Source organism: Alligator mississippiensis, chromosome 1, assembly GCF_030867095.1.
Source record: "Alligator mississippiensis isolate rAllMis1 chromosome 1, rAllMis1, whole genome shotgun sequence".
In the NCBI taxonomy this organism is placed as follows: Eukaryota; Metazoa; Chordata; order Crocodylia; family Alligatoridae; genus Alligator; species Alligator mississippiensis.
In genome coordinates, this window is record NC_081824.1 from 150,159,929 (window position 1) to 150,172,952 (window position 13,024).

At 43.6% G+C, this 13,024-nt stretch overlaps 1 protein-coding gene across 4 annotated transcripts in view; it reads left to right on the top strand.

Annotated features, from left to right (window-relative positions):
- DISC1 (DISC1 scaffold protein) overlaps positions 1 to 13,024 on the top strand; it is a 376,514-nt gene that overhangs the window by 188,216 nt on the left and 175,274 nt on the right. For 3 of the 4 annotated variants that reach the window (XR_009455877.1, XM_059715412.1, XM_059715410.1), the window contains exon 10: positions 7,836 to 8,024. The exons of the other annotated variant lie outside the window; for it this stretch is intronic. Coding sequence is in view for 2 of the 3 variants with exons in the window: in XM_059715412.1 (XP_059571395.1) it covers positions 7,836 to 8,024 (189 nt within the window). In the remaining variant the exon portion in view is untranslated. The remainder of the gene's footprint in view (positions 1 to 7,835; positions 8,025 to 13,024) is intronic. 4 annotated transcript variants of the gene reach the window in all.

Here is a 13,024-nt window from a genome sequence, read left to right on the forward strand (position 1 = left end):
AGCTCCATTGTGCATTTTAGCAATTTGATACTCATGCTCTGTTTTCCTATCAGTATAGCTTTGCTTCTCAAAACAGGACAATGTGAGGGTATAGCAGGACTACCTGATGTAACAGCTGGAGTTCCAGCAGCTCACTCTGGTCACTACTGCTTTAAGTCATAGAAATACCAGAGCTGGGAGTGGTTGTACAGGGAGTACAAACTTGGGAAGAGGAGATCACTGAGATGGGGATCTCAGGATTAGGGATAGTCAAGCTCAGCAGGGATATGGAAGATATTTTATGAACTACCAGAAAGGTGAAACTCTGGAAAGAAGCAGAGCTCGGACACATAGGGCACGTCCACACATGCAAACATGTGCACTTGCAGCAGCTCAAATAGAAGTGGTGCAAATTTGAGCCGGGGTTTTTTGCCTCAGTGCCCACATCTGGACATACACTTTGGTGTGGGGCAAATTGTGCCACTTGAGGCATAATAACCCTGCCTGGCTTCTCCTGGATCTGCAGCCAGGGGGAGCTAGAGCCCGGGACCAGCACCTGTGCTGTCCCCAGCAGTATAAAAAGCTGCCCTGTCCTGGCCCCATCAGTACAAAAAGCTGTCCTGTCAAATAGCTCAGGGCTACTCACTTTCAGGAGCTTTTGGGGCCCAGCCAATTGGTACCTGGGGACACTACCCCTTGTGCCAGCTGGATTGCTGAAGTGGCCCTAACCGAGAGTTCCCTGCACCCTCTACCCACAGCAGCAGTCTGGCAGTGGGGGATGCTGCCTGGCTGTGACCTGCTGCGCACCTACCAGACCCGGATAGGGACTGCACAGCCAGTAGAGGCATATGCCCCTCTGGGCCAGCTGCCATTGGGCTGTGGCTGCAGGGTTGGGCTTTGTGCAGCACTACTGCCATGTGTGCCCCCTGCCTGGCCATCTGGGCAGCTATTGCCCAGAAGACATTCCCAGTGTGGCGGCCTGCTTTGTACTGTCAAAGCATGTCCTCCTGGCCCCAATTGGCCAGGAGGTCAGCCGTAGCCAGCTGGGTCCAAGGTGCCAGCTCTGAGCAGGCTCCTCTGCCTGGGTCCTTCCACTGGCCTCCCTAGCAGGAATTCTGGTGTTCCCTATCGGAAAACTGAAAAATCCCTGATTAAAAAAAATCCCAAAGTCACTTTGTAAAATATCCCAAAATCCATGTTCCTCCACAATTAAAACAAAAGACCGCTATAGAGAGAGTGAGAGACAGCAATCAGTTGGGAAATGTTTTATTGATCTGTCTACAGTGTTAAAGCAATTTGGAAGCCTACCAGTGTCTCTATCATAATAATAAAGTGAACTCTAAATACATGTTTCATAAATACATGAATATATGTTTTGCTGCCCCCCACAGGGGCTATGCCCCCCTCCACAGGGGCCAAATGGCCCCCGCAGGGGCCACCCTCCTCCGCAGGGCCCACATGCCCCACCCCTGCTTGCTCTGCCAGCCCCTTGAATTGCTGCCCCACCTGGCCCCATTCCCTGCCGGCTCCTGCAGCACCCCCATGGCTGTCTCCCCATTCCTCCAGCCCCGGCCAATGGCTGCCCTGCCTGCCCCCACTTCAGCCTCCGGCCCTTTAAAAAAAAAAAAAAAAAGACCTCTACTCACCCCAGCATCAGGGGCAGTGGGGGCTCTGGGGCCTCCTGGCAGAGCCCCCCCCACACAGCATGGGACAGCAGGGGGAAGCAGGGCCTGAGATGGGGCTCCGGCAGTTGTCACCCCACCCTGCACTGTACAGGGGGGCCGCTGGTACTGCTGGTAAGTGCCAGTGGTTTTTTTTTGGGGGGGGTATTTTCTGGGATGCTGGGGGGGCAGGGATTGGGGGGCTCAGGGGGATGGGGAGATAGGGCCAGGCGAGGCAGGGATCAGGGAGCTCAGGGGGCAGGAGGTGGATGGGACCGGGCAGGGATCGGGGGGGGCTGGGGGAGTGGGGGGGGGCCAACAGGGGTCCCCTGCATGGTCCCCTCCCCCCTTCTTTGGCTCCCCAACCCCTTACTTACTGGCACTGGAACTGGGGTCCAGCTCCCTGCTGCTGGCACTCTGCCCGCCCTTCACCCGAGTCAGTGACAGCTTCTGATCCCAGCCTCGCCACCTTCCTCTGGCCAGTTGTGAGCTGTAGCTGGCCATGGAGGCGGAAGGCTGCAGGGTGCCACAGGTAAAGGGGTCCAGGCCTGGGGGGCTGTGGGGACACAGAGCCCAAACCCTTTTCCCCCTCAGTCCCCCTGGCAAGGCAGCAATGAGCCGCAGAGCCAACTGCTGCTGACAGTCATCAGCTGGTGTCAGGGAAATGGGGCTGGGGAGAGAGGCCACTCTGGCAGCCTCCTGGGTGGTGTGTGGGAGTGTCCCCACTGGCCAGTGGGAGCAGGCTGTGAGCCCCCCCCCTTCCCCCCCCCCAACTGAACTGTGAATATCTGCTCACACTCAGACTTATAACACTTTTAAGTAAAGCGTGATAAAGCATTTCTGCCAATGGTTTTTTGAACATTTCTACTTAGCCTAGATTTCCATGAATCTTGCAATATTTTTATCAGGTTTATGTAGCTGTTAGTTCCACCCATCTGGGGTAACGTTGTACAGTTAGGTTTTTATATATAACATACATTATTATATGGTATATCATCTGCACTACTGAAATAACAGTTATCGCTGGGTTGAAAATTGGCGGTAATTTAATGGATCACATTTACTCCGCAGTAGTTTAGAACAAAATAAAAATACCACATTAATCGGAACAGCAGAAGAGTTCTGTGTAAGCATGTAGCACTTTCTAAACTGGAGTTTGAGCAAAGGAGGGGAATGAAACAGTTACTCTTGTAAGACCTGCCATAGGTTTCTGAATAACTGGAAGTGATCAAAACCTTGGTTTTCTGCTTAACCTGATTCATTCATTCATTCATTCATTCATTTTATTGTTCCACTACTGATTTTGATTTTCTGAATCATTGACATTGCTTCCTTTGAAATTTTTGGTTTTCATGGTAGATGTTAGTTTCTGTTATTTGAGGACAGGTAATCTTGCTTACTGAGTGAGATCCAACAAAAATGTTCATCTTGGCAGCATGGCAATAAAAAATTAGCTCCGTTTGCACAAGAAAACAATAAAGTATACTCCTTTAGGTAAAATGATTATTTAGTTATCAAATTGATACATTTTATGAAATTAAGAAAATGAAATATTTTGACAAATATATAAAGAACATTTCTGTAACAATTTAAAGTGACTTTCAATCTGTCAAAAAGCAAAAGGACATCTTTTAATGTTAGCAGCTAAGTATATTTTGTGTGTGTGTGTGTAACATATATAATCAACCTCCTTGTGGCATTTAGAAAGTGCCTATTTTAGTTACTCTGATTGAGGTCAGGAGTTCATTGATGACACCTTCAGGAGGTGGTGTACTGCTCTGTATATGCTTTTCTGAATTTTCGTCATGGACATATTTCTGCTATCAGGGAAAGCTGCATCAGGTAGATTTGCCTTATGGGCATATATCTAATGCCATTTCATCATTGCCTGAGTTTTGATATTAATCTTCCCTCTGGGAATTCAGAATCATTCAACAGATATGAAAGTTTTATACACAATGTCATACATTTTCCCTTGCTTTTTTTCCAGAAATATAAAGAAAAAGCTCTAGATTTAAATTAAGAATATTTCCTTTTTCATGTTTTATTAAGACTCCTGTGCGCTGGTGCTCGTATTCATAATGACATGCATTCGGAGTAGAAACCGTTGTTTTGTTGTCAGCCTTACTGACTTGGAGATAGCCGGATTATCTGCTGTTCATTAAACTTTGGGCATCTATACAAGTCCTCTTCTCTTTCCTCCGTTTTTACAGACTAGGACTACAACATTTGCATAGTGAATTAATGGAGAAAAGCATGGTAACAGCTATACACCATGCTCTTTAAGATTTAGAATTACTTAGCTGAAGATATTTGTTATAGGTTGAAGTTTGGCATGTGGAATACTGATGGAGCAAGAGAAAGGCAGAATTTTTTAAAAGCAAGAAAAGATTAAGGTTGCCTTCTTTAATTTACAGTAAAGGACAAGATATTGGATTGAGAGTCCTTTCCCCTTTTATGGTTAAATTAAAATATGCACCACATCTTTACGTTTGAAGATGACATTTTGCCAACTTTAGTTCATTGTTGGTTGATGCTGTGACATATTTCTTAAAGTAGGAAAATATTTGTTTAAAAAATTATCATTTCTTGTACACAGGGAGCAATTTATTGTACTTTAAGGAAAGGTTTAAGAGTATATTTTATCATGTGGATGATGTTTGTAGTGTAGATAAAGCTACTATGGTTTCAGGTTCTTGTAACCTATTCATTCTTAATTTTCAAATAGTAGATTTGCTTCACAGTATTTAGAGGTAGAAATTAATCTGTAATTCCTGAATGCCTTTCCTGTTTAAGACATAATCCCTAAATGTTTCAAGAGGCAGCAGGACATTTATAAATGTTGTGTCCAGGTACTTACATGGCTGCTGTTGCCTCAGCGCTGGCCTACTTTTAAGTTTTACTGTAAGTATTCTGCTTAAGGGCTAAGGGGTATGTGTCAGTGGGTAAATCTACACAAGTTTTTTACTGTGGAGCTGACTAATTAGCTCTGCAGTGAAGTCTCAGTGTCTACACATGCAGCCCTATTAGGCCACAGTAACATAATACATTCCACTGTAGGATAGTACATGTCAACACAAGTACTATCCTGTGGTATCATGATTTAGTATGTTGCAATGCATATGTAGATGCTAACAGGACTGGCTGGAGCACAAGGGTGCTTTAGTGCAGAGACTACCTGCTGGCTAGCCCTGCACTGGGGTACCCTCATGCTCCAGCTAGCCCATCCTCAGCATCTTAAGCTGGGTCAGAGCAGCCTAGGGCTGGCAGGCTGACTCCTGGGTCCCTTAGCAGCCAGGGCTGCTCTGATCCAGCTCAACATGCTGCGATTATGGGCACACATGCAAACGTAGCACCCAGGAGCAGTAAGTTCTGGTGTGAACTGTGCCGGAGTTTATTCAGTTGCATTAATTGCGTGTAGACACTCCCTGTGTGTTTAACTGACATAATTATACCTGTGGATATGGCTGCATAACAGTGATTTTTGTCAGACTGCTCATCTCCCTTCTTGTTTGGGTTTACATATACCTTTAGGAGACAGACCTAAAACTTAATTAGACAAATTGTACTGATATAAGCCGTTTCAGTGTAACTGTTATATCTGCCCAATGAAGTTGAAGTGGACCTAAACTTTTGTAAATTAAAACTATTTTCTATAGGTTTAATTTAGAGGGGATTAGCTCAGTTTTACTGATCTGGAAGCAGAGAAATAAAACTGTTAAATTGGGACACCTGGTGTATACTTGTGAATGACAAGTCCATGTACCAACTCTTTAAAACAGGGGCAGGCAATTATTTCAGGCAGAGAGCTGCTTAACAGGGTTGGTGAGCTGTCGAGGGCTGCATGAGTAGCCTCGCCCCTTGCCAGGTGTCCCACTCTCTGACTGCCATCTTGGGACCAGAAGTCCCACCCTTAACCCTTGACTTTTGTCTCTGCCCTTGCCCCCTGGTAGTACTCCTTTTGAGAGGGGGGAACCAGAAAAAAACAAATCACACACTGAAAGTCAAACACCTACCGTAACATATTTAAATTTTATTTTAAAAATATTTTGTCATCATTTGTGTTTGTGTACTGTATAAAGAGATGATTGCATAATAACTCAAAAATAAATTCTTAGTCTTTTATATTGTGTGGGTGGGTGTGGTTGAGGTGTGTGGTGGAGTGTAGGGGTGTTTATGGTGGGGTGAGGGTGTGGGGGGCATGTGGGGGAAGTTTGAGAGGGAGTGTGGCTGTGTGGGGGTGTAGGGTATGTTGGGGGTTATGTGGCGTTTGTGGGGTGTGGGTGAGTGACTGTGGAACACACTGTCCTCTTCTGTAGTCAACGCAGGCCATACTGGGGGGGGCGGGTATATGTGTGTCTGTCTGTTTGTCTTCATGCATGGTTTGTGGAGGGTGAGGGAGGGTGGGAGCGGTGTGGGGACCACCCCCTCCCCCCCCACTCCCTCCATGGCACAGCAGAAGGTGAGGGTGCTGGTGCTTGGCTCTGGCTAGTGCTGCACGTTACAGCGAAGAGCACAGTCCCTACCGGGCCGTTTGTTCCCCCAGCAATCCCCACACTTGTGGGACACAGGAGGGAAGCCTCAGGCGCTGGAGCTAGTTGCTTTCCCTGCCCCAGCTCGCTCCAGTGCCTGTGGCTTCCCCCCTGTGCCCTGTGAGTGTGGGGAGTGCCGGGGAAACAAATGGCCCGGTGGGGGTGCGCTCCTCGCAGTGCTGGCCGGAGTCAGGAGCCAGGCACCAGTGCCGAGCAGAGTGCCTCCTCCCTCCCCCCTGGTTTTACTGCTGCCCCCCATTGCCTGCCAGGGCTGTGCACCATGGAGAGGTATGGGAGGGATTTCCATACCTCTCCCCCCTCACACCCACATGCTGTCCACCTGAACTCCATGCTGTTGCTGCCCCCCTGGGTGATGGCTCCGTGCTGAAGCCAGCCCTGCACTCCATGCTCCCACCCAGCTGCAGCCCTGCCCCTGCGCCCACTTCTTTACCCACTGCCTGGAGGGAGTGGGACGCCGGGGAAGCCTGCAGCAGCAGCTCCATCCTCAGTTAGCAGGGCTGGCCCTTCTGCCCGCGAGGGTGGGGGTGAGGCATAATAGGAAATGTTGGGGGTGGGTGTAGACACCTTGCTCCCACCCTCGTGGGCAGAAGGACTAGGCAGGTCACAATTCGTTGCGGGGTGCCGCAGACTGGATGAAACTGACTGGCAGGCTGGTTGTGGCCCACATGTTATATTTTGCCCACCCCTGCTTCAAAATGATTTAAAGTTTTATGTCTATGGATAGCCTGAAACTGATGAAGCTGTGTCCATACTATAGGGATTGTGTTATTTCAATTCTGGTATATTTGTTTTCTAGTGTAGACAAGCCCTTACTATCTGAGCATTTCATTGTCATTGATGCATTCATCCTCACAGCACTTTGGTGTTATTATCTTCATTGAATAAAACTGAGATGCAGAGAGGTTAAATGTACATATCAAAATGACAGCAGCAGGCTAGCAGCAGAGCTGCGTGTTTAACTTAATGTGAGGACAATGTGATCTGGGAACATGAGGAATCCTGCATGGCTTCTGTGCTCCACCTGTCACAGAGAGACAGAGGTAGAGATTTATGACTGCTGAGACTTTGTCCATGTGATCTCATTGTTTTCTTAATTACATATTTAATGTAACCAGCAAAGTGTGTGTTGTTTATAAAAAACTTTTATGAAATACTGTTTAGTGGTTTACCTTTGTTCAAAGAAAATGCATTTTCAGTCTAAGAGATTGATAACATCCATTTAAAACATATTATGACTTGAAATACACTGCAAAACCTGGTGATGATCTGATAGATTGCAGTGTAATGACCCATGAATTACACAGTATGAAATTTCCCTCAACTTTAATATTCAAATTAGATTTTCTCCACAAACATTTAAAAGGTTGTGATGCTATGTGTGTGCGAATGAGGCAAGATAAACCATCATTTTGGATAACCTGTTTCAGTGGGTTATTGAGAGAGTTGCCTGTAATAAGATTCAGTAGAGGAGAAAAATTAAGACCAACTCAAAACTTTCCTGGCTTTCATTACTGCTGTTGAAGCTATTGTTTGGATGTTTAGTTGCTTAATTTCCCATGTTTTCTATGTAATCTACTGATGTTGCAATTGTTTGTTTCCTTCTCTTTTCCTGTCCACCCCTGCTCTCCAAATGCATTTGCAGGACGTAATTTCTGTACTGCTAAGGATCTTGTAGAAGAAATTAGATCATTAACATCTGAGAAAGAAGGGCTGGAGGGACTTCTCCAAGAGCTCTTGGTACTGAGTGCCAGAAATGTCCGAAAATTAGAGAGAATTAAAGAAGATTACAACAGACTGAAACAAGAACTGGAGCAGGGGGAGTCTGCCTTTGGTAAGCAGTTCACCAGCTGTCGCATGATTGAAGCCTTGCTTGTGCTCTGTTGTGGGTGATCCAGGATTCTGCTTGATTTGATGAACAGCCCTGTGAAATGTGACATGCAGAACGTACCATTTTTTAGGAGGGAAATTTTGGCAGGACCTTGATAAACAGTAGGTTGAACATGCTGTCAGGCTTTGTCTTGTCATTCATGAGTGACATTTTTTCTGGCTTTGTACACATTTGGTGCAGAATGCTTCCAGCATTTTTCTTAGCCCTGGTTTTTAAAAAGTCTCTCAGGCTGAAACCTACTTAATAATATTGGTTTATATGCATCTACCTCATATACATGATAAAATAACAACTTGTCTATAAACTTGTCCATTGCCTCTGGAAAATTGGGTTGCTCACAGCAGTAGCAGCCCTTGCAGGGAGCCTTTAATGCCATTGAATGTTGAGTTCAGGTGTGCCTTGTGAAAGGATGTAATTCCCTGTCAGGCACAAGGTTTTGAAAACAAAGGTCTTTACTTAAATCAAAGATTAAGGAGGATTTAAATGGTTTAGCAGTTAAAACTTGCATCTAAACATAAGCAATAATGTGACTTACTATATTTCACAGCAGAAAAAAGATATTTGACCAGTGATCATCTAAATGCAATTGACAGAGTAAGGAAGTAGCAAGGATAATTCTAGGTGCAGTAGAACCTGCCATCCCCTCTTGAAGTTATCAGATAAAGTGGCTTTCTGGCTTGTTTAAACAAATACCTGAGCAGTATTTAATTGATTACAAATGTATGAGTACTGCATTTCCTCTAACATTAAAATGCAAACTGAGAGATGCACTCTTGGGAAAGGTTTAGAGTTAGTTTCAAGGATTTGAAACACTTTTTTTCTACCTCGGAGTGTTTTTTGGGTAGGGGAAGAGGGACAAGTATTGCTCTCTCGGAAAACAGTAGCTTGTGTTTCCTAGGTAACCAGTCAACCCAAGCTACCTTAAAACTAAAAGAGATAGATTTTGTAGGCCATTAAGACTTGCTTTTAAAATTACATGAAAGAATGGAAAGAAGAATAGTCCTCTACAGTGCTAGATAGGTGTCCGTTCTATTAGAAACAAGAAAAGATCCAGAAGAGGCATACAAATTTTTATTTGTGTTCCTTCAAAATGTACGTGCTATACTCAGGAAATGTAATTCAAAAGTAGATAATGCAGCATGCTTCATTATTAGTTGGGTTTGCCAGTGGATTGAAGAGCTTTGTCACCTTCAAAGCTGTACATTTCAAATTACTACTTAGTCTAAGTTAACAAAATGGAATTTCTTTAAATCATCATTTTCCCAATGGTACATACTGCAGCTGAGTTTGTATTCAGTAATCTTTTAGACTAATATCTATGTGAGTTTACTGAAGTACCAGAATTGGTAGCAGTTTAAAGATTGTTAGTTTCTTCCTCCTGTCCCTCTTTTTTTTTTTAATTATAGATATTTTGTTGATACCTACTGCATATTATAACTATAGTAGATTGAAAAAAATTGGCATCTTGTACCCTAGAGAATTTCTTTAAATAATTGTGATAGCTTGTGAATAAATGCAGAAAGCTTTTTCCTGTGTGAAATGAAACTTATAGAGCTAAAATTACTCAAAAGTACATAAATAATTAAATATTAATATTTTGTTTTCATTGTATCATCTATCCTATTTTCTTCTTTATGAGGTAGATCGTCCTTTAGGTCATGGACATTTAGCATGATTTAAATATTAGGAAATTTAGTTGAAAACCAAACTTTCACTTTTACTGCGATAAAGGTATTGTATTTTTTTCATAGATTCATAGATGTTAGGGTCGGAAGGGACCTCAATAGATCATCGAGTCCGACCCCCTGCATAAGCAGGAAAGAGTGCTGGGTCTAGATGACCCCAGCTAGATATTCATCTAACCTCCTCTTGAAGACCCCCAGGGTAGGGGAGAGCACCACCTCCCTTGGGAGCCTGTTCCAGACCTTGGTCACTCTAACTGTGAAGAAGTTCTTCCTAATGTCCAATCTAAATCTGCTCTCTGCTAGCTTGTGGCCATTATTTCTTGTAACCCCCGGGGGCGCCTTGGTGAGTAAATACTCACCAATTCCCTTCTGTGTCCCCGTGATGAACTTAAAGGCAGCCACAAGGTCGCCTCTCAACCTTCTCTTGCAGAGGCTGAAAAGGTCCAGGTTCTCTAGTCTCTCCTCATAGGGCTTGGTCTGCAGGCCCTTGACCATACGAGTGGCCCTTCTCTGGACCCTCTCCAGGTTATCCGCATCCTTCTTGAAGTGTGGCACCCAGAATTGCACGCAGTACTCCAACTGCGGTCTGACCAGCGCCCGATAGAGGGGAAGTATCACCTCCTTGGACCTATTTGTCATGCAAGGGTTAGAGTTAGGGTCTTTAAACAAGACATTCTGTTTTAGGAATGAGTTGTCATTTCACCTAATACTTTAATGTCTGAAAAATAAAACACAAGCAAGTGGAATGGGATTTTTACTACAGAATAATTTAAACTGCAGATGGCATACAACCATTGAGAAGGCTTTTTCTGTGATTGCTGGTTCTTTTTCCCCCTTCAGTGTTGCTCTCTCTTTCCAATGGCAGTCTGATTGGTGATGAGGATGATTTTTTTAGGATTGTTGTTGCAGTTAACTTTTAGCAACTGGCAATTGAAATGAGTTGAATAACTGACTTTGGGCTGCATCAATACTCATCATGAAGTCTATTTTGTAGTAATGCTGGTTCAGAAAAGCTGAGGGAGGAGAAGAGAACTCCCAGTGGAAATGCTGAATTTAAGTTTTGTCAGGAAATGTTAATATCCCACCACTCACAGCTCTGACCCCCTTTTATGGTTAACAGGAATATTAAGAAAAGCATACGTGGGAAATAGTGCTGAAGGCTAAATGCAAGCTTCTGAACAATGGGCTGGCAAGTTAAAGAGTATCTATATTATGCAAATGTGTATAATATCCTGCTTATTAATTTGAGTTTAGAAGGCAGTAGCAGACTCTGTAAAGTGAGGTACTACATGCATTACCATTATCCTTAGAAGGCAGCCTGTCATGATTTTAGCTATCTTTGATGTAAAATTATCTTCAATTTGCTTAAAGAAAAAGCATTGTAAGATGTTAATTTGTTTAAAAGTGAGGTAACAAATAAAACAAAAACGTGGAGAAATAAACCTTATTAATCTGATTTGGGTTTTCCAGGATCTGAAACAGAATACTTTTTTTTTGTTAATTCCAGAATATTATTTTTCTTCATCTTTTCCTCTACATTCAAGTGTCAGATGTCTCTGCAAACTTTTTTTTACTGCAGCGCTAGCTCAGAAAATAACTTGAGTGTTGTCTCAAACTCATCTACACATAGATGTATCTAGCTGGAATTAGTTGTGCTTTCCATTTGAACTAGCTATTGTATCAGGGGCTTGGTTTGAAGTTAGAGTGCTGTGACACTTAAGACAAGGATTGGCCGCTCTCTGCTACTAATACAGATTGTTGCTGCTGAAACTATCACATTGCACAGAAAGTTGTATTTGTAGTATGACTGCTTTCACTCAAACTTTGCTTGGGTGCTGTTAATTTGCGCCAACAGCTATGAAAACAAGCCCTCTGTTTGGCCCCTGAATACTTATGGTAGTTTTAATTACATTAGTAGTGGAGGAGATAATCTTTCACTACAGGCAGCAGATGCTTCAATTTTTGTTTCTACATAGATAATCAGATCAGTGGTATGTCACTGCATGATCCTCCCACTCTGGCTTTGTGCTTTTCTTTATATATAAAAAAATCTTTGGAACAATCTTCTCCTTCCCCAGCAGCTTAAGCTCTCCTCTCTTCTCTTCTCCATTCCTGCAACTGCCACAAAGCTTTCCTATAGTGATCTCTTCCTGTACCTGCTTCTGCTTGAGCTTTGTATTTGTAAGTGTGTTGAGAAATGAGTTGTGTTTATAATATTATTTTAGTAGCATATAAACGTTTGCTTTTCCTGAGAAATCTGAAACCCTAAAATACATTTATAAATGTGTGCGCACATGTGCGTGCACATACGTGCTTTGGTTTTTTACTGCCTCTCATGTAGAAATTGGTTAACTATTTTGGACTTTATTAATATTGTTGATTTCTCCCTGTAACTCCAATACAAGGAGGCAGACATCAAGGGAAGAGATTTAATCGCACAATAATAAGGGCTGGAATTTTAAATAGGACACATCATTAGCATGTTAATGAATTTTCTCACTTTGTGCCAGCTGCCCAAGTAGAACAGATATTGCAGATGCAGTGGAAAAATCTGGCTTGGCTTTCTGAGCTGTGAGCTGTCAGGGTTTCGTGGAAAGGAGTTGTTAAGAAATATGAAAGGCTTTTTAATCAAACGATCAAAAATGTTTGTGTTTTTTTCTTTGTATAATAGTAACATCAACTGATAACTTAGTAACTTTTATCTGAGGTTCTCAAAGATCTTTACAAAAATGGTCAAGAACAATTATTTCCATTTCGCTAATATGGAAGTCAAGGCTCAGAGGAGTAGAAACAGTTGGCTTAGGATCACACAAGGCAGGGGTCAGCAACCTATGGCCCACAGGTAAGGTCTGGTCGCTGCAGATGTTTTATCCAGTTTGAAGAATCAGGGGGCTTCAATGGTGTTTTGGCAGTGGGCAGTTTCACTTGCACAGTGGGCAGCACTGAGTGATGGCAGCAGTGGTGATGGCATAAGTGAGTTGGAAGCAATTTGCACTCACAGCTAAGTTCCTTTTAAAGTGCCCCCATGCTCCAAAATGCCTAACATAAGGTTTGCTCCACATTGGCATCACATTGTTCTGGAGGTGGCTGCTCAGAACATAAGTCGTCTCACCTACTCACTCTTACTCTGCATACACCAAACTTGGAAATACAGAAATCTGGACACTCTGCTGACACCCCCTGCTGCCAGGCTTGAGACTTCTGTCTTGCAAGATCTCCAAAGTAGAGGCACCCTGGAGCATCCTCAGAATGGCATTT